Source organism: Ascidiella aspersa, chromosome 6, assembly GCF_963924565.1.
Source record: "Ascidiella aspersa chromosome 6, kaAscAspe10.2, whole genome shotgun sequence".
Lineage (NCBI taxonomy): Eukaryota > Metazoa > Chordata > Ascidiacea > Phlebobranchia > Ascidiidae > Ascidiella > Ascidiella aspersa.
In genome coordinates this window covers 18,187,043-18,208,324 of record NC_139452.1, presented here as the reverse complement: position 1 = coordinate 18,208,324, position 21,282 = coordinate 18,187,043, and the positions used below count along the sequence as shown (strand labels likewise).

At 34.4% G+C, this 21,282-nt stretch overlaps 1 protein-coding gene across 1 annotated transcript; it reads right to left on the bottom strand.

The window, feature by feature from the left end:
- Positions 1–2,150: 2,150 nt before the first annotated feature.
- LOC146140590 (malectin-B-like) lies at positions 2,151–20,649 on the bottom strand. The gene is made up of 5 exons (XM_083391612.1): positions 20,498–20,649; positions 19,532–19,742; positions 16,834–17,013; positions 12,663–12,720; positions 2,151–3,368 (listed from the first exon to the last, which is right to left on the bottom strand). Exons 1-5 carry the CDS (start codon positions 20,632–20,634, stop codon positions 3,097–3,099), a joined length of 858 nt encoding a protein of 285 aa, XP_083247738.1. The 5' UTR covers positions 20,635–20,649; the 3' UTR covers positions 2,151–3,096.
- Positions 20,650–21,282: the final 633 nt, after the last annotated feature.

Below are 21,282 nucleotides of genomic sequence, written 5' to 3'. Positions count from 1 at the left end.
AAATAAAATTTCGGCCCATATAAATAGCGGCAAAAACAAGATATGTCCCGAAAATAAAGTTTCGGCCCATATAATTTTGACCTTGAAGTTTAATATTTTGACCTATTATAAATACATTTATTTAAACGTCAAATCGTTGTATAAAGTACTAAGTTAGTGTCTTGGATAGTCGTCAACCACATAATTTTGATGTTTGTCGAACACAAATCAGTTATTTTTTAAGGTTTATGCAAAACTCATAAAACTGCTTAATTGATGTTTTTGTCACTTCAAAAAACAAACAAACAAGACGCAGGTTATTTTAGAAAAATGTTGTGTAAACAGTCGAAATACCAGGTAAATATAATTGCAGAAAATTAACAATTAGGACCTAGTATATTATTCAAATAAGACATAGGATAATTGAAAATCACAAGCGAAACAAGGAAATAATTTTTCCTTTCCATTTAAAAGGTGGCGTATTAGGCGCATAATAAAGTTTTGCATATTGCTCGAAACAACAGATCCAAAGTATGTTTTAACAGTGATGACACAGACAAAGGTATGGTAAAAATTTACCGAGTAAAATTGGCAAAAGTATAGTAAACCATAGGGTTTAAACCACTTTAAGAGAATGATTATATTTGCTTTTTAAACATGTTAGCTGGTCCAAATTTAATATCATGGCCGTACGCATTATCTACATAAAGTCTGTTTATCACATATATTTTTCAATCATTCCCAAATACCTTACCGTCAGTGTTCCCTCTAAGGTGCGCAACTGCGCTATTGCGCAGCTACACTAGACAAATTGCGCAGTAAAATTTGCTTTTGCGCAGTCACATTATTCTCAAATTAAAACTAAAAAAACTTAAAGCAATTAAACAAATCAAATCAGCATTGACGATTGTGACGTAATAAATTACTTTGTATAATCGTTTTTCATCATCCATGCTGTGTAGGCCCAAAGAGTTTATGTTTTTTATCTCACCTGTGGGGTCAATAATGGCCCTCACAAATTGACTAAATCATCTTGATAAATGCAAATGAGCGAATAGTTCGTGATCCTTAATTGAGCCCTAAAGACATCGCGCATTCTAGTTTCTTTAAATTAAACATTTTGTCAATTTAAACTAAAACCGGATATTATTTCGAGCGACGACTTTGTTGCTATGTCCTTAAACATATTTAACTCGATTGCAGTAGTACATACAAGTTTATTGAGAATATTTGTTTGATAACGTCATCTTGGGAACACTGCTTACCGTATTTGAATTGTATATATCGCGGTAATACATGAAGAGGAAAGGTCATGTAATAAATTTTCACTCATCGTAGAACGCAGGGAAGCATTGCGAGAAGCTTCATTAATACAGCGTAGATGAATTGAGTCACCAGATTACACCATAAGCAAAAATATGATTACAAAATTAAATTTACATAGTCTTTACCAAACTAACGTGTAAGAATATAAAACTACCCCTTTCGCAATTAAGTCCTAAGTTAAGGCGGAATATTTTCGGCCCATATATATGTTTGTGCTTGCAGAAATAAGTCAAGGGAAAGAAAAAACCTAATATATACACTAAAATCAAGGTGTAATATATAATATTACAAGAATTAACCTGGTAAATAACCCTATTTATAATGACCTAATTATTTTGACGAACCATCCTTAAAAATAATGGCCCTAAAAAATATACAACCGCGACCTCATCTAGTTCTGTATTTTTTTTGGCAATAATAATTTTCACAGACATAGCAAACTATGTAAGTTTCGTACGAAGCACGAAAACTCGATTCAGTAACCAAGTTAATAAAATGGCCTAGTGACCAGTTTGTTTTCTGGGCTAAACCATAGCCTGTCGTCACAAAACAAATAACCTGACATAAACATAATGCCGGTTAACACTATTAGGTTTTAGCTATTTGCTACTATATAGTGAAGTAGATTAAATACAACTCTTAGAATCCAAGGTAAATTATAAAATACCTTTCGAAATGTGACACAAAAAGGTAAACACTTTTACGTTTTAGCCGATGCATAGCCAGCGGAACGAATATAACTCCAAATAACCGATCTAAAAGCGTCTGTACGGATTGTTGAAAATATAAAATCCAACCCTGGTAAAATATAACTCATTTATGAGTTTAGAATAAAGAAACAAACGAATAAAAGTGTTTGTAATTTTTCCAAACGAACGAAAACAAACAGCACTACATCCAAATACGATCGCAAAAATCGTCTTTTGCCATACCCGATCAGTGGCCGTGCAAAACATTAAGAAACGGAAAAATTCAGAAAGGTGATAATAAAAAACTGCAGTTGCGAAAAATTATAGATTGTTGTGTGAAAAACGCCAGAAAAGGTTTACAATAAATTTAAATAACAATTTTTTCATCAAAAAAAAACTTTAATCCTGTAAATTGTTTATCGTACTTGTCACTTAATCATCCTGACAGGAGCAGATCACAAAAAAGCATTAACAAGAATGTGGTTATTATTCATAAGATCTCATTCAACATATTTTCTGCATAAATATTTCCAAAATTGTGCCATTAGGTAGATTAACATAACTTTTTTCATCCACACTGCGTACCTCATAATGGTGAAAATTGTACAACTTAGTTTAGAAACAATCAAACATACGTTTCCTTACATACTTTATTAAAACCATCCACAACACATGTCACAGTACAATTTTGTGCGTGAAATTAAGAATCAATAAAAGGAGCTGCCAATACTAATTTGACCGTATTTACAATATTTTAATCACAACTGCCCAAAGATGATTATGTTGGGCGATTGGATCAACTTGATTATCACTTAGTTTATCATTAACATTAACAAAGATTAATAACATATGGAATGTCTGCCATACCAGATAAACTGTGATGGATAAAGATGTAGATTCATCAAGCACCAAACAACCATTGTTTTAAATGAACTAAAATTTTGTTATGCATGTGTAAAAGGCCAGATACGTATAACATTGCACAGTCACATGATGCGAAAATGACTTCCCCTTTTGGTTCAGAATGAAATTCACACCACCATTGAAGCTCACAAACATTGTCGTTAAAACAATGAAGAAATTATGTCTAAAATTCTGATGTTTACAGACGACAGAGACAAAGTAATGTAGGAATAAACAATCCGAAAGCAATCATGATTGGCATGACAAGACTGCTACCATCTTCAGCATAAGGATTGACAGCAGCAGGCCCTGATTTTATCTTGCTCTTGTGAGTGATGCTTTTTTGAGATGTTTTTTTCGAATCTGATTTTGGACCAAGGTTATCTACTACATCTTGGTCATCATCGTCATAGTCCTCTTCTGATTCTTCATCATCACTGTTTTTCTTAAGTTGGGGAAGCTTTGGCACATCTGGCAAATAAATTATCAAATACTTGAAAAAAATACAAAATATGTTTGTGACAAGCAGGAAACACAACTTTAAGTCAAGGACAACTCTAAAAATAGAAAAGACAGTGTTATAGCAGTGGTCTCCAACCTGTGGGTCGAGACCCCAAGTGGGGTCGCCTAAAATTTTTGTGGAGTCGCCATAACTCATCATATTCCTACTGTTGTAGTACAATTTATGTAATTTGTTTTCTGTACGATGACATCACAATAATAAACGTGACTGTGTGCATAGGTAAGACAGGCTTTCGTTTCTTTTACATACAATTGCTGTTTTTAGCTCTTAAGATCTGCCAAATAAATGTGGTGCAATCAACGTACCCCACAATTATGTTATTGAAATATACTCATTTCGTTTTTAATCACTTGACTGTGTGAAGCTGGATTCAGCACAATGAGCATAATATTTAAAAAAAAATGAGAAAATTTTGACCTAAAAACCAAAATTTTAACATATTTTGACCTAAAAATTTACTTTTTTTAAACAAAATTTTGACCTATTAAAAATACTTTGATTTAAATGACATATTTTTGTTTGAAGTACTGCTTTAATGTCTTGGCATCGTCAACCACACGTTTTACATGTTTTACTGACTACCCGTCGAACACAAATCAGTTATTTTTTTCGGGTTTATGCAAAACTCATGAAAATGTTTAATTGATATTTTTGTCATTTCAAAAAGACAAACAGCCATAAAAATTCCAAAGAAAAACAATACGTTGGTTATTTGAGAAAAATGTTGTGCAAACAGTTGAAATAAAACGTGAGAATAATTGCAGAAAATTGAAAAAATTAACACAGACCTAGCATATTGTCAAAATAAGAAATGGGATAATTGCAAATCATAAACAAAAACAGACAGCAAATACTGTTCAACCCTTTTTGTCTGAATCAGAAATACAATACTATATAAAGCAAAAGCAAGTTCGAGATGGACCTAATGTGATAAACTAGACCTGGGTGGTTAATTATGCCGGCAAAAAAATAATCGCCCTATATATTAGACATTATGCAGACCACCATCCCACTGAATACAATTTTGTGTTGAAACAAATTGAAAGGCAATCATTTTGGTGCACATGTGAATCCACAGTTCTACTGAATTGTTTGTGATATATTCGCTCATGTTACTTTGTTTCAGCATTAATTAAATGGTTTTATAAGTATCTGAAAACCAAAAGGGGTTTGTAATGTAAAATCTAAATTAATTTTATTCAAATTGGGGTCGCTTGATAAAAAGGTTGAAGACCACTGTTGTATAGGATTGCTGTGTGCGCCTTTATGACGCATTCTGTGCCTGTATATAAGCGCAACTCTCGCAGTAGTACGGCATCCATTACTTGTATTTTAATATGCCGTGGTGTGTGCCCTGCCAGTAACATGCCCTGCCAGTAAATACTGCATGGGGTCAAAAGTAGGATTTAAATGCATAGGATGTCTTTCAATAGCCAGACCACCAGAAGCTTTTAATTTTAACCAACCCAATTTTATGGGACGCTTCGAAAGGTATCAACAAGCGTCGGATCTATGTAGTGAATCAGATAAAAAGAAGGTGAACTTACTTCTTTATTTACTGGGAAACACCGGAGATAGCGTATTATCGTCGTTTTCGATGAGTCTTCCACTTATGATGTGGTTATTATGAAGTTTAAAGAAAACTTTAATGTTAGAGTTAATGTTATTTATGAACGAGCCACTTTCAATCACATTTATCAAATAACCGGATAGACTGTTGATGATTTTATAAATTCATTGTATTCGCAAGTCGATAAATGCAACTAGGGTGCTCTCAAAGATAAATGAGTCGAAATCGCATAGTAGTTGGTATTTGCGATAAAACTCTTTCTGAAAGACTGCAACTTGACGCAGAACTAACGTCTACTAAAGTGGTAAATATGGCTAGAAACGTAAATTTTATAACGATGCAACAAAAAAATCTTACGTGCCAACGATCATCATGGTAAAGCAGGTTGAGATCGACACGATGCAAAGGTTTACGCCTCGCGCCAGCGGGGACCCCAAAGGCAGAAAAGTGTGCATAAACATATCTTCTATACTTGTCATAAAGCATGTACCTGCCTAAACATTCTGCGTAAGATTTCAACAACTGTTTCGCGCCACATACTCCTTGAACTCTACAAAGCTCATATTCTTCCAATACTGGAATACGCCGACATAATTTATGACAATTGTAGTAAAGTCCGACAGTGACCTTCTTGAAAGTGTTCAATACGATTCAGCCAAGCTAATGCTAGGGTGCATGAGAACCACATCACACAGTAAAATCCTACTTGACCTTGGTCTAACTCCTCTTCATTAAGACGAAATGTTCATGCTTGGTCACTATTCTTTAAGTTAATTTATCACATTGGACTATCGTACTTACAATCATACATACCTAAATTAAAAAAGATATTGTTAGCTATGAGTTTTGCTACCCATTAAAAATGCCCGCTGTCCACTCGAAAACCCAAAGGATGCATAACTCGTTTGTTTGCAAGGCAATTCAACTCTGGAATAGTCTCCCGGCGAAATTAAGGGCTGTATTATCAGTTTCAATATTTAAAAAAAATTAAACGTCATTTTTTTCTATAGATCGGCCAACACGCACCACCTATACGGAAAGAATCCTACAATTACTGCTGTTTTTTGTATGTTGAGATTAGGTCACAGTCCACTGAATATAACTAATACGTTTCGTACTTGTTTTAGCGGAGCTCTTAAAGTCTGCAATTTTCCACTGTATCATTCACCAGGAAAGTGTGTGCACAAAGACGTTGAAATTTAACAAGTCCTTGGTCCGGTCACTAATGCAGTAAATTTTATTTGAGTGTGAGGACTTAATCATTGCCAGTTCCAAAAGGTTTTAAATGATCTAACTGTGAGCATCAAGACCTGTTGTCTTGGTTGATATAACTACACACCTGAATGACCTCAACACGAAGCTGCAGCAAAATGGCCAGTATGCAAATGACATGTATGGGCATTGGGCACATAAAAGCGTTTCAGAACAAGTTAAGACTTCAAAAAGCTCAATTACAAAAAGGAGATCTAAGCCCCTTTCAATCTCTTAAAGAAACTGGACTGCTTCCTGAGAAAACAGACAGAATTCGTAGACCAACTTGAAGATCCATTAAATGAATTTTTGAATCGCTTTAAAGACTTCAAATCCAACAAACATTCGTTTGAAATATTTCCCTCCCTATTTCAAAGGGAAGTTGACAAAGCACCAACTGATATTCAAACGAAATTGATTGAACTGCAGGTGAGACCTGATTTAAAGGCAAAAAAGTACTTGGAAATGAGTCTTGGCAATTTTTACCGCAAACCTCTTGATCAAGATAAGTTTCCACAATAGAGGAAATTTGTCGCTTTAAAGATGGCATTGTAAGGTTTAACATACGTATGTGAAAATTTTTTTTTCCAAACTAGAAAAGAAAGTGAAAACACCTAGAAAATGGACTTTGGGTTGCCAGCGCTTAAATTCAAGTGAACCTGGATAGGGTGGTTGGAAAAGCAAGCCAACTTCAAAGCTCTCATAAACACTATTCTGATGATTCACAATAAACTAAAAACGAAACTTTTTTTTGTGGTAGTCACTAACTGATAGGCAACAAGATATGCAAGTGGCCCGTGGTATAATTCCACACACATATTTGGCCCGGCAGTATAAAAGGTTGCACACCCCTGATCTAAAGAATACTTATAGAAGATATATTTTTGTTAAGTTTAAAATATATTGTCCAGCTAAACCCGGGGTACCCAACCTTTTATCTGTTGACGGCCGCATTGACAGTCTTATTTTTCTCACGGCCGCTAGTTGAATTTTCTTAGGGATGACTCAAAAACTTGTCAAAACGTGACATCATAACATAATTAATTTTAAACGTTTGTTGTCTAACGAACTCGTGGGAAAATATGGAACCGAAATGTAGATTAGTCACACAAAGCGCGAAAAAAATGCGAAAAGAATCGCATATGTTATAAACACAGGCATTTATGTCCTTTTTATGTCTTTTTTTAGGGGGCATGGCTAGGTGCCCCCTCTGCAACCACCCCTGCTCACATTGCTTTTAGCCAATCTGATAACCAGAAATGATAGACGAATCTCTGGCTGGCCTACAACATAAAAACCCCGTCTAATTTTAGACCTCAAAGTTCCAAATTCAGCATGAGGTAAAACGCAAGCTTGTATCAATGTTTGGTCGCCAGCTATACTGTCTGTGGTTTATGATTTAATCTTTTTTGTTCTTTGATATAAACAAAATATACAGAAAAAAATACAGACACGGCCGCCAACACATGTTTATTATAATACAAGATAACGGCGGCACAATTATTTATCGACGACCGCAGGTTGGACACCGTTGAGCTAAACTATGTTGCCCAAACAAATTTTCTAGTGAGCCATTTTTTTATGTCATTACCAAAATAGACATGTCAAGGCTTCCATAAGATAAAATGCAGATGAATGCATTTACCACGCAAAATATAATCAAAAATAGTATGTGTGCAATTTGGGATATAAAGCTATATGAAACTAGTCTTTTTTCATTTTAAACTTATTTAAAAGTTCTTGGTATACAGAATAAACAACTAAAAAATTGGGTTTCTTATTATTTGCTTTCAAAGATTAGCCTACAACATGGACTATTTTATCCAAGTGCCCCTTTAGGCCTGCAAACCTCACCCAAATACAACTTTGAAGTAAAAGTGGATTCATTACGCCTCTGTTGTTCGTATGTCTATTACGTCACTTTCCACATTGTTGTTTTTGCCGCTATTTTAGCATTGTAAAAATATATCAGTTGCAGCTAGGCTAGTTAACTAGGCTAACTTTGTCGTTGAGTTAAGTTCCTTTGGTTTTACTTTCGTCACTCACGGCGATGGAATTCAAAAGCCACAGTGCTTTCTATGTGGAAAGGTTCTTGCGAATGGAAGTATTAAGCCCTCAAAGTTAAGAGCATTTCCAATTAATCCATCCCAACAATTCATCTGACAATATTTGATCTATTACGCAAGAAAGCTCGATCTTAGAAAGCTGGAACTTTACCAAAGCATGGGTTTATCACAACGTAAAAACCTTATCTTGAAGCATCGTAGAAGGTTGCTTAGCGCCAAGCAAAAAAAATAACACACGATTGGAGAAACCTTGATGATCAAAACAATTTGTGGCGTAAAAGAAAGAAGGAAGCTTGAATTAGCACCTGTGTCGATGACATCGTCCACTCCAGAATCACTGACAATTCCGCTAACATTTTAAAGCAAGTAATGGAAGAATTGAAAGTCACATCCTTTCCATTCAGTATGCAACTGGATGAAAGTTCAGATATTTCTAATTCAGGGTTGGGATTAAGCACTCCCCACTCGCCAATGCGAGTGCAAATCGCTGCGGGCGAGCGCTGATTGACACCTTTGGCCAACTGGGGAGTGGCTAACACATCATTGCTGCAGTGGCAAATAGTTGGTTTATTGTTTAACTATAAAGTTGATAATTTCTAATGTTAAACCCGGTCATTAACCCCTTTGGAAAGGTATATTGGACTTGCGGTGTACCCAGCGATAAGAATTTCACTTTCAGTATTCATTGAATTGTTTGTATAAAAAAATTATAAGTAATTGCTGCAGTTTTTGGTAATAATAGGTTTTAATGCAAATAATATAATATGTGTAAGCAGTTTTTTTTAAAGATGTTTTGAGGGACCGAAACGGCCCATTGACCACTACGCTATTTTAAAATGCCGCCTACTTGTGTACCTAAAGCTGAGAATTAGCAATTAGTCTACGTTATGTTGTTGTGATCTTTTATTGTTTTTGGCGGTCAACCAAACCAAAGCTTAAAAAATAACTGTCTGTAAATATTTTATATCGCAATTATGTTAATATATGAATCGAAACCATTGCGGATGGACTTGGAAAATTGAAACGACCCACTATAGGGCGTCGCGCAGCACAAAACCTCTGGTGCATGTGGTTATTAACTTTGCGAATGAATGGCTTAGTTGTAAATTTACAATTATTTGTTATTATTTGCTGTTTAACCAGTTACTATAGTGTTATGCGAAATGTGGCGTTTTGTTTCTGACGTGAAGCAACCTGCGGTGAAACGTCCTTCCAAGCACATAAGAACCAGAATACGAAAAATAGAGCGCGAGGATTTTTTGATAAATGTAAAACAGGCAAGCCGTGGCTAGTAAACTGTCAGTGTTATTTTTTTAACTAAAGATAATAATTGTAATAAATAATTCGACTAAAAACATTGTTTTAAGCGAAAACTGCTTTATGGGTAATTAAAGTGTTCATCCATGCATGAAAATAAACGACCAGATTTTTATAAAACTAATGTTTACGTGTAGAAACCACAAGACAGGTTAATCATAACTCAAGAAATGACCACGCTAGCAGGTAAATTTGCCAACTGCGTGCCAACAAATTTGGCGAGTGTTATTTTCGTCCTGGAGTGCTGATTGATGACTGTTCACCAGGGCTGGCGAGTGTAAATGTTTGCTTAGGAAAAACACTGTAATTCTCGTCAACTTTTGGTTTTTGTTCGCTATGTTTGTAGTGACACCAAAGAAGAATTTTTATTTTGTGAGTGACTTTTACAACATGCGAAAGCCACTGATGTCTTTGAAATGCTTAATATTTTTTTTGCAAAACTTTGACTGGAAGCAAAAATTGGAAGTTTGTGCACAGATGGAGCACCTGCAATGCTTGGCCAGAAACCTGGATTTGCCACTTTGCTAAAAATAGAAGCTCCTCACGTCAGTGTTACTCATTGCTTTTTACATCGCCACGCATTAGCATCGAAAACTCTCCCAACAATGTTGAAAGAAGTTTTGTCTTGCAGTGTGAAAATCGCTTACTTTATCAGAGCTCGTGCTTTGAATCATCGAATATTCAAGGGGTTGTGTCAAGGAATGGGGGCCAAACATGAAGTTCTCCCCTATCATACAGAAGTTCGGTGGCTGTCAAATGGAGAAGTTTTGAGGCGCTTATTTGAACTTTGAATGAAAGTTTCTTTTTTTCTAAACGAGAAAAACATTGAACTTTCAAAGCAGTAGTTTGAAAGTGAAGAGTATATTCAAGGGTTAGCTTACCTGGCAGATGTTTTTACTGATATAAATGAGGTAAATCTTTCTATCAAAGGACCTGCCATTACAATTATGGACGCTTCTGAAAAACTCGAAAGCTTTTCAGGGCAAGTTATCTCTGTGGAAAAGGAGATTGGACACTAACAACTATTCAAATGTCCCAATGTTGGAAGAATTGATGCTTCAGAATGGAACTGCAGTTTGCAATGCTCTGCCATCATTAGTGCACACAGATATGTGCAGTCATTTGGAAGCATTGTAAAGCTCCTTTAGAAGTTACTGTCTTGAAAGTACAGCGTGGATACGTTATCCTTTCCTCGTTGAACTGAAATCTATCAGTTTTGAGGATCTTGTAAAAGATGAGCTCATTGAACTAAGGGCAATGGAATCACTTTGCGACTACATATTTATGTGAGTCAGGATTATCATCCTTAGTTACTATTAAGACGAAGAGTCAAAACCGGTTGAATGCAAAGGATGATATGCGTGTTGCTCTATCAAAGACGAAGCCACAATTTCAAATTATTTTAGAAAACAAGCAGTAGCATACATCACATTAGTCATTAAGTGAGATTAAATCAAAGATATTGAAAAACAAATGACATTCCCTATTCCGTAAATTTAACAAAACAAACAGTTTGTTACCAATTCATTTTAATTTTATTGCGCTATGTCCCATTAGTGCAGTTCAAAAAGGTTTTCTCGGAATGGGTCACAAGGGGGTCCATACAACAACCCCCCCCCCAAAATAAAATTAGGGGTCCGTGCTAAAAAAAGTTCAAGAAACCCTGCGTTAGTTAGTGATTAGTGTTCAAAATGGATTTTTTTAATTTTTTTCGCACATGTGTTTTTTTCGCTATATTTTGCACAAAGTAAATATCATAGAAATCTTAGAAAAGTGCTTCCAAGACTTAACTATGCATGTAGTCATAGGCGCCGAACGTGGGTGTGCAGATTTAGACACCCTGGATTTTTGGCAGGGCGTCAAAACGCCCTGAAATTTGACCGAGTTACACGCGCAACTAATGTGTTAATTTCAATTCTGATAAAACTATTATAAAGATGCGCCGTCAGTAGCACAACTCACTACAATAATGTGCGAAACCTACATCGTGTGGAAATATCCGCTCGCACCTGCAGATAGATTAACTAAGGTGTTGAACTCGCAAAATACAGAACGCCAATTTTAATTATTATCAGTCTTTTGTTGCCATTTTTGATACCTAAGTTTAAAATTATTGATGCATCTGATAAGTTTATGTTTTAAAGTAGGATTCCCCCCTAAAGCGCCCTAGATACCCTGAAACTATCAACCATAAAAGGTTATATTAAAAAAAATTGTCAGGTAAAACTTACTACGCATCTTTAGGGTTAACTTTGACACGTGTCTATCAACCTTAAAGGCTGACGAAATCGCACGAAAGCTGGTAAAATCGCCTACAAAAGAATTCTGTGTTTGGGGATTAACCTCATCTGGTAAAATCTGCATTAACCCATCAACTGAGCTTGTTTTTTTATCAAAATTTGATACGCCGTATAGCACACTACTTCGTGTGAGGTAACAATTCAGTAATCTTAAAACACACTGTGACGATAGGCTGCTTAGTAGAAAACGGTAATCTAAAGCGAAAAATTAAAACAACTTTATTGTTCAGTACTACTAACGCATCGATGAGGCCTATGTAATAAAAATTTGCAAGGAACTTAAGAAAACTCCGGATATGCCACAAAATTCGCGCTCGCTTTGCTCGCCAGGTATCCAGAAATGCTACGATTTGTCATTAAGTATAACTTAAACGCCGTTCTTATTAGGTAGTGTGAATAAATAAACGTGTTTGCGTAAATATTGTGTCGTTCACTGACAGGCCACTTCTTTGTTATGAGCTGAGTAGAACGCCACTATATATTGTCCTTGAGCATTTTGCGCGTTTTTGCAATTTCGCATGACAAAATTCCGAGAGACACACCGCGTTGTTTCAATAATAACTTACGGAAGTACCTGTTTCATAAGTACTGTTGTGTTTTGTTGGTGAGTATGCATAAAAAACATTTTGGACTGATTTAAAAAAACGCCCTGGAATTTTGAAAGTTCGGCGCCTGTGCATGCAGTAATAAATCAACATAACAATTTAAATTTTATTTCAATGATTTAAACCTTCTTACCTTCTGGTGTACCCTTCATGAGATAAAAAGCACAAATTTTTGGATTATCTGACGCCCCCTGTAATGCAATAAATAGCAATATACTGTTAACACGTTTCATTGATACACAAAAGGTATAATGTTTATTTAGAAAGGATTTTAGGCAAGGAGTTTGATGTGTTCTCAAATTTATATTTCGCTTACAATCAACTTCAGCAGTAACATCAGGTGACTATAAGTCTAGAATGTGTAACATGACACTTGTGCTAGAGTAAAATAAAATAGCAAATCATTGTTGTTGTTTTTAAAAAAATAACAAAATACACTTGTAGTTTGTGATTATTTTGATATTTAAGTCTAAGAAGCTAATGTTATTCCTATTTAATGCGATTAAATTTTCTCTATTATATGTTGATACTTTTTTTCTGATCACAAGGTAGAAACACAGTCCATTAATATGACAGATAGAACCTAATTTTAGCAATAAGTGCCTACATAAAACTGCTAAAATTGCTTTACTTCAGTACACAAAGAAAAAAAGAAAGAATCAGTACACAAAAAGCAAATATGACCTCTTTAAAATTAAGGAGATTTTTAGCAGCTATGGTAGTATGTAATTTAACTAATTAGATTTCCATAATAATAAACTAATGTAAAGAATCAACGTGGTTGTAGTATCTATCAGAAAGTCAAAGCAAGAACACAATGTTTTTTTATGTATTACAGAACAGCATTATTTGGATTTTATGTTAGTTCTGTGATAAATCACACTTATGTCACCCATGGTTATATCAGTTTATTTCAACTCTTAGAATAGTAAATAGGATTGTGATGCCAATGAGTAATTAAATATGTATGTCTGCTTGAAAGCTACTTAAAATTGTGAAAAAGACAAATTTGAAAAATCAAATAACAAATCCTTTTGTTATATCAGTACAAATTTGTAATAACTAATGTGGTTAACTCCGGGGGGCACAAAAATTTTATATGAGAAACAAGTTTGAAAGGGTCTCAAACAGTTGTGAAATATTTAAAGTTCCAAATCTGTTTTTTTCCTTGTCAAAAGTGAGCCACATAAAAATTGACTGAAAAAAAAATAGAAAAGGTGTGTGGTTTTTGTATAAGAGGTGGTGACCATTGAATAACTTTTGTGTCCTGTTGTGCAATGTAATCATTTTTATTAAAGTCCTGTTTGTGCATTGTAATATATTTTTCTTTGCAAAGCTTACTGATTTATAAAAGGATTTTTATTTTATAAAAAAAATCACATCAATTTCTATGTTTTTGCCTGCAGAGGTTAATTATTTTGATATGAAAGTCAAAATTTTGCTGTGAAACAAACCTATAATAATTTGTCTTTAAAATTAACAAATATTTAACAATTTTTCTTACACCCATATGAGCCAGTGCTCTGCAACCTTTTTTCACTTGTGGCACACCAACAGAGATAAAACAATTTGGTGGCACACCTACAAAATGTATGTCAGTCAACAATAGACAAAGTCTGGAAATATCGGAGGCAGGAAAAAGAAAAACGAGCTATGTATGATAAAACGCGATTAAGGCGCACAAAATTTTACACATTACATTCCTTTATCTTCCGATTTTGCGTTTTTGCAGACTTACTAAAATTTCCGGGTCAACGTCCTGAAAATTGGGCCCCTTGCAAAAGCTGATAACAGAGGGATTTTGCTGCCAAGACTAAATTATACGATCACATATTGTCAATAATATATTTACACTGATGTTTTATCACTTTTCACTTTGGTTTAAAGTTTAAAAACATTCATTGTATGTTTGTACTCCTGGTTGTTCCTGGTAGTTAAGTAAGTAAAAAACTATTTTGAAATTTCACTTGCGCACTTTTTTTCACATAAGTGCGCAAGCAAAAAACAAACAATTAAAAGTTGTTTTTTTACTTAAATTCAACCTCCAGTCGTCTCCTGAAGCCCACATTATCACTATTAAGATTATTACATATAATACCTTATGTACCCCATTTTTGCTTCACGCAAGTTTCGAAAAAGTGCCCAAATTAGTTTTATTCGAGATACGTACGGACAGAAAAGTGCCCAAATTAGTTTTATCCGAGCTACGTATGGACAAAAAAGTGCCCAAATTAGTTTTATTTAAGCTATGTATGGACAAAAAAGTGCCCAAATTAATTTTATTCGAGCTACATACGGAACAAAAAGTGCCCAAATCAGTTTTATTTAAGCTACGTATGGACAGAAAAGTGCCCAAATTAGTTTTATTCGAGCTACGTACGGACAAAAAAGTGCCCAAATTAGTTTTATTTAAGCTACGTACGGACAAAAAAGTGCCCAAATTAGTTTTATTCGAGCTACGTATGGAATAAAAAGTGCCCAAATTAGTTTTGTTTAAGCTACGTACCGTTAAAAAAGTGCACAAAATAGTTTTGTTTGAGCACGCATGGTATGATTTTTGCCTATATTCGGTGTCTTATGTTTTACTTTGAAATTACACGCATGTGTAGTTTCAGGTGATCTGTCAGAAATTAAAAAGGTCTACGATAATTAGGGCATCCAAAGGCAGGAGAGTCTGACTTTAGACCTTGAGGTAGCGGCAATTTGCACTAACTGGATCTTTAGGTAAACTTCCGGCAGATATAAATAAAAAATATTGGCTAAAAACTTACAAAAAACTATGAGATAGATTTAATAATACTTGACCCACTCAAACTCAAACGATAACCAGTTCCCTAACTCAAATAATGTGTGTTAATTTAATAATTATTTAAACGCTGGAAAACAGCCCAAACTCAGGTGGGCATAAGATAATTTCTAGTCCAGGTTATATAGGATTGTTACGTAACACATTGATGTATTCGGACTGAAAGTGTTTATATCATTACTAAATCAATGCACATTATTTGGGTTAGGGCAGGGGTTCTTAAACTGGGGTCCATGGACCCCTTGGGGGTTAGCAAAAAAAATTAGCAAAAAAAACGATTATATTCATAATTACAGATTATAGAACTACCAAACTAAATATCATTAAGGACCCGTTAAATTGACAACTTCGCGGATATTAACAGACTAAAAATCTGAAAATAGTCAAGACCAAAAAGAAAAAAAAGGTCTCCCGCTTCCGCGTATCCAATTTGGGCACTTTTTTGTTGGAAATTTTGGGCACTTTGCGCACTTATTTTCGGCTTGTGCGCAAAATTTTGGGCAACTTTATCAATTTCATGTTAGTTGTAAAAAACAGAAACAAATTTCTCTCTGCGCAGCTAAAAAGTAGTATTTTATTTTTTACCGCAAACCTCCCGATCCAAATAAGGTTCCACAGCTGTGAAAATTTGTCGCTTTAAAGATGGCATGTAGTGTGTGAACAATTTTTTCGAACTGGGGTTTATAAAATCTAAAAAAAAAAAAAAAAAAACTTTTCCGTTGATTCGAATAAACGTTGTGGTAGTCACTAACAGGTAGTCGACGAATCCGAATACATATATTTGGCTGGGCAGTATGAAAGGTCGCACACCCAGGTGCTTTAGGCCTTAGGTGAAGAAGCATAGCCTGGTACATCCTCTATATGCCGATGCAAATGTTATACCTGTACATTTAACAGGAACAGGGAATTCAACTCAATATACAGGAATTCAACTTAAAATCAGAGTACTTGCCAAATCAAAGTAAAACTGCCAACACATAAATTGTATGATCAAATTGTGTACTTTTTAAAATAATAAACAATCTATATGCCTTATACTAGCTTTTTCTCACTAAACAACGTGCTTCGCACTACCATAACTTTTTTCAAAATTGCGCAACAAAATGAATTGCCAGTTGTAGTGTGTAATGTTTACTTATTACATATTTCCGGTTTTCAAAAATATATGTGATTAAATATGTGTGGAAACAACCACAAGGTATTTTGTGAAATGGATCTTGAAAAAAAAACTTTTTAAAAAAAATTAGAAAAAAAAAAATTTTTTCATATTTTTTTTCGCATTTTTTGCACCAATTTCTTCGGTTTTCTGGCTGATTCTTTGGCCGACATAATCGCATTCAGTCATACTGCTTAGGAAAAACTATACAATATTTCATATATATATTTATTAAAAAAAACTAAATAATATTAACGTTAAAATTGACAAAAATATTGGAGCATTGACCGATATTATAATATGATCTATCTCTAAAGTTTACCATTAAAACTAAGAAGTTACCTTAACAAGTTCCAGTTTCAATACACCATTGAAAGTTGAATATTCTCCCATAACACTAAGTTTCCCCTTTTTAATTGTTAGTGGTATTACTTTGTCATATGCTGTACTGTGTCCCACTTCCTTAAATATGTCAAGATCTTGTGCAACCATGTGCCGGTCATTTAGACGCACATTAAACACCTAGAAACACAAAACAAAACATAATAAGTTTGGGTTTAGTGCAGTGGTTCTCAACCTTTTTCCCCTGCTTATAAATATACCAAGCATTGTGTTTAACATATATAAGCTTAACTGCCAGGCATAATATCAGGTTTGCAGAGCTCCTGTATAGGACGTCGAAACGTCGGAATAAAAATTACATTTGCCAGAGGAGCTCTGCAAACCTGATTGTGTTTAACGTCTTTTCACCTGTTTTACTTATTCATGTTAATAACAAATACAGCCAATAATTAACGAATCAATGCACTTACTTTCTAAAAAAATTACAAATAAGTCATTTTAATTTAAATTAACTTAGTTAGTCATTACAAATCTTATTCTTCGTATGCGCCAAGGCATTTTTTATATTTGGCTCTGTTTTGTACTGAGCCAAGCCATGCCACTACATTCGTTGAGATTATTTCTTGAGTTTCGCTTGATTAATGCTCAACTAATAGCCTACTTAAAAATTAAGCTGTGCATAAACCGCTGAATGTTGGTCTAAAAATGACCTTGAATAACCCTGTTGTGACGTAGCATACTTTATGCATTTTACAATGGAATATTTATTTTGCAACTAAACGCTCTTAAAGGAAATTGCGAAATTACTGCACCTGGCCTTACACACTAGTTCAGTGGTTCTTAAACTGGGGGGCGCGCCCCCCTTTGGGGGCATGCGAGGTTCACAAGAGGGGCGCGAAAATTGACAAAATCTGTATTAATTATGACTAAACTTTATGGTGATCATTGAATGGACAACATCGAGTTATCACACATTAGTTTTTTCTGTCGTGTAGAATATTCCTGTTGATTTTAAGGTTAGTATTTTAGTTTTGTGAGGAGATGATTCCACAAAAACTTTATGCTAACGCATTAATCACGTGATTAAGTTACCCGCTCTGATCGGCCATTCGAGAAAAACATGGTGTGTGCCGCACGCACGCATGCGATTAAAAAAGGTAGCCTATTTATTAATACCAAATTTTGTTTAATTTTCATACTGTTTAATAAATAGCTCGAATATTCACAGAGAAAGTGCTAACACTGTTAATTGTTTGAAAATACTGTTCATTGTTACGTCACACTACCAGGTTTATGGCTTTTTAATCCTTTTGTTTTCGCTTTTGTAGAGTTTTTGCGTGTTTCAGATTTAACTTTTTTTTGAAAAATTATGTTTTCGGCTTGATTTCCTATTATGTGTCACATAAAAATCAGTTTCATAAGTTTACAAAACAATTGGACAAGATTTAGGGGCTCCGCAGACACTCCAAAATTACAACACTAAAATTGCTAAAAGCTGGGACTTCCCCTAACACGATACTGTACGTTTTTCTTTAAAAACACAGAACACTTGTAATTTTTAGATTAAACAATGGCAAGAAAGCATCACTAATCTATTTTCCAGTTTTATGTAACTTAAAATGTATTCTTAAAGCCCCCAAATCCATACTCCACCCCATTTTTTGAGATTTTTGAGTGTTTTTAAGCTCCCTGATCTGGAATTGGCCACTGAAACAGCGGTCAGAAATTCCGCGTTTCAAAATATGGCAACCCTAGGTTAGGCTGGGTTAAAAACAGTTAGGCTGGGTTAAAAACATCCTTTGCATTAATGCAACTTACCTAGAAATAAGTTGCTGTTATGCTTATATCTCAAAAATGTCTCAAAAAGTTTAAGAACCACTGCACTAGTTGCTCGCCTAATCCATCCTATTAATAATTGGCCGCCCGAATAAAGGCTGACGCCACACTGCATTGCTAGTATACGTACAGTCGTACACTATTATACAGTAATTATTTCCCGACAGCGACAGGCATTTAACCAAACTTGCCACTTGCAAACGAACAATTAGGCATAACTTTCCGCAATAAAACGAATAAGAGGATCCAATACTCAATGTTGGTTAAACATCCCTACTGACGAGTCAAAGTAGGTATCAGAAAAATGTGTTCAAAAACGTTACAATAAAGTTTTACATTAGTATTAAAAAACACAAATTTAAGGTAACTGGTATATTTTGAAAATAGTCACACTTTGGTTTTTGCAATATCTAGCTAGTGAGTTATGCCCGTGCCCCCCCCAATGACCGCTCTGTGGCCGAGGGGGGCCGAGGGCCACGGTTGAGAAACCCTGGTTTAGTGAATGATTAAGGGTCAACTAATAGTAATTTAAGAATTGAACAAAATTTAAGAATTTGAACAAAATTACAACGTAAGAGATATATTAACTTTTGCCAGTAAATAAATCATAGATGATGTTCATGTCAAGTTTGTGTTGGACAAACAATAAGTCATGTTTCAGTTTTAAACTTTAAAAGTTACCAAGCTTATTTCACTTTAAAAATATTTTACAAAGCAAATAGCGATAACTAAACATAAGACAAGGAACTATTTTACATGAAAAAACTATTTTACATGAAAAAAAGAAATTCCATCTAAAACTTTTTCAAAAGACAGCAAAAGCCATTTGTTAAATCCTACATTTATAAATCAATGGTTGGACCTTCAAATTTGGCCCATAAAAATAAACTTCAGCAAATTTGAGGACAAGGACATAATCACTATCATCCTTATCCTTCACAGGGATGTTGTAATGAAATGATGTGTCATGCCATCGTTCAGTCTGGTATAGTACATTATCCTTAGGTGGTGCTCTTATCACAGCTTCTCTTTTCCCGTAATCACTGGCAACACCCAAACTGAGAGGGTCTTTTCTAAAAAAAGATAAAAAAGGTAAAATTAACTCTGTAGAATAAATTTAGAGTGTAAAAATAGTGCAAGTAAAAAACTATTTATGTGACCTGTCAAAGATAGGTAAATACAATTATTAGGCAGAATAATTCATTGGTAAAATGGTTGCCAATTTTTTTGCGTAAATTTGTCTGGCCGAGTCCTTATTGATTGACAAAGTACTTTTTTAATACCAATCCATTTGTAACCAATTTATTGTATATAGGGATGGCGAACCACTGTCCCGCGTTATTTCAACAAATTTGGTGATATATGTAGTTTAATTTTGCCGATGGTATGAAGCGTGGCTTCAAAATTGCCCTTTGTATAATTAGTAAATTATTCAGCTGAAGCTGTGCAAGAAAAACACAAACATGGCTTACTACTGAAGTTAGGGTAAGACGGCCATTTATTATCAGTTTAGCCGGGAGCTATAGTTTGCCGATGTTTTAATCTGTTTCAAAATGCGACGGTCAATGCTCCTTTTTGAGATTGAGGCTAATAAAAACATTCAATAGAACGACCTTCTTTCGTATAAAGTTTGTTATTGCATATCAAACAGAAATTTTTTTTTATAGATTTAACACTTAGCATAAAAACTTAAACGGATTACTGGTAACCACTTAAACCCGTTGCACGATCCCCAGAGGGATGCCACCCACTAGTAATATAGACAAACCTAACAAATGAGAGCATGTAACTAATAACTGTTTGAACTATTTAGCAAGAGCAAACTTACAAGTAATGAATTCCAAATGAATCTGTGTGTTCATCTCCTCCTGCATTGACAGCATATACAACTTGACCAGGCTTACTTGCACTAGTAGATAAAGTAATACCAAAAAATATTAAGCACAGAAAACACAGGTTGATCATCTTTCTATTGGATTTACCTCTATTCAAATTAACAAAAATAAATAAATAGTTAGTTTATAAATTAAAAGCTTGCATCACTTCACTAAATAACAAAATAAAAAACCTACTTACCACAGATTAGGGATGTTTAAACTAGAATGGTATTTTAGAATAGAAGCTTTTATTTCTAGCCAAATATAATCAAAATATTTAACTCAGGAAGGTATTATAATATATCGAGCATTATGCTCCAAAACTATATATAGTGTTTGATTTGAGTTTGCTTAGTCTAGTAATTTAAAGCACCCGCAGCACTACATTTACTCTTCTTAAATGATTATACTATATGTAACCACACAAGATTCTGGCCGAATTCTGAATGTTAGGATTTCTTCATCCCTGACCGATATGCTTTTCGGTGGAAATTTTTTTTCGCAACTTAAAAAACAAAAAGACTGTTGCAATATTTCTTCACCTGGTAGTGGATGCTAGGTTTTTTACTTATGATGCTCTGAGCACCCCTAGCAAAACTTAGAACATATTGAAATGTAAATAAGAAAATAAGAAAGGAATTAAACCTGACACAAAAACAATGCTAATTTCATGAATATACACGAAAAAAGTATTCACAAATTTTTCCTAATTTTTTTTTATTTTTTATTAATTAAT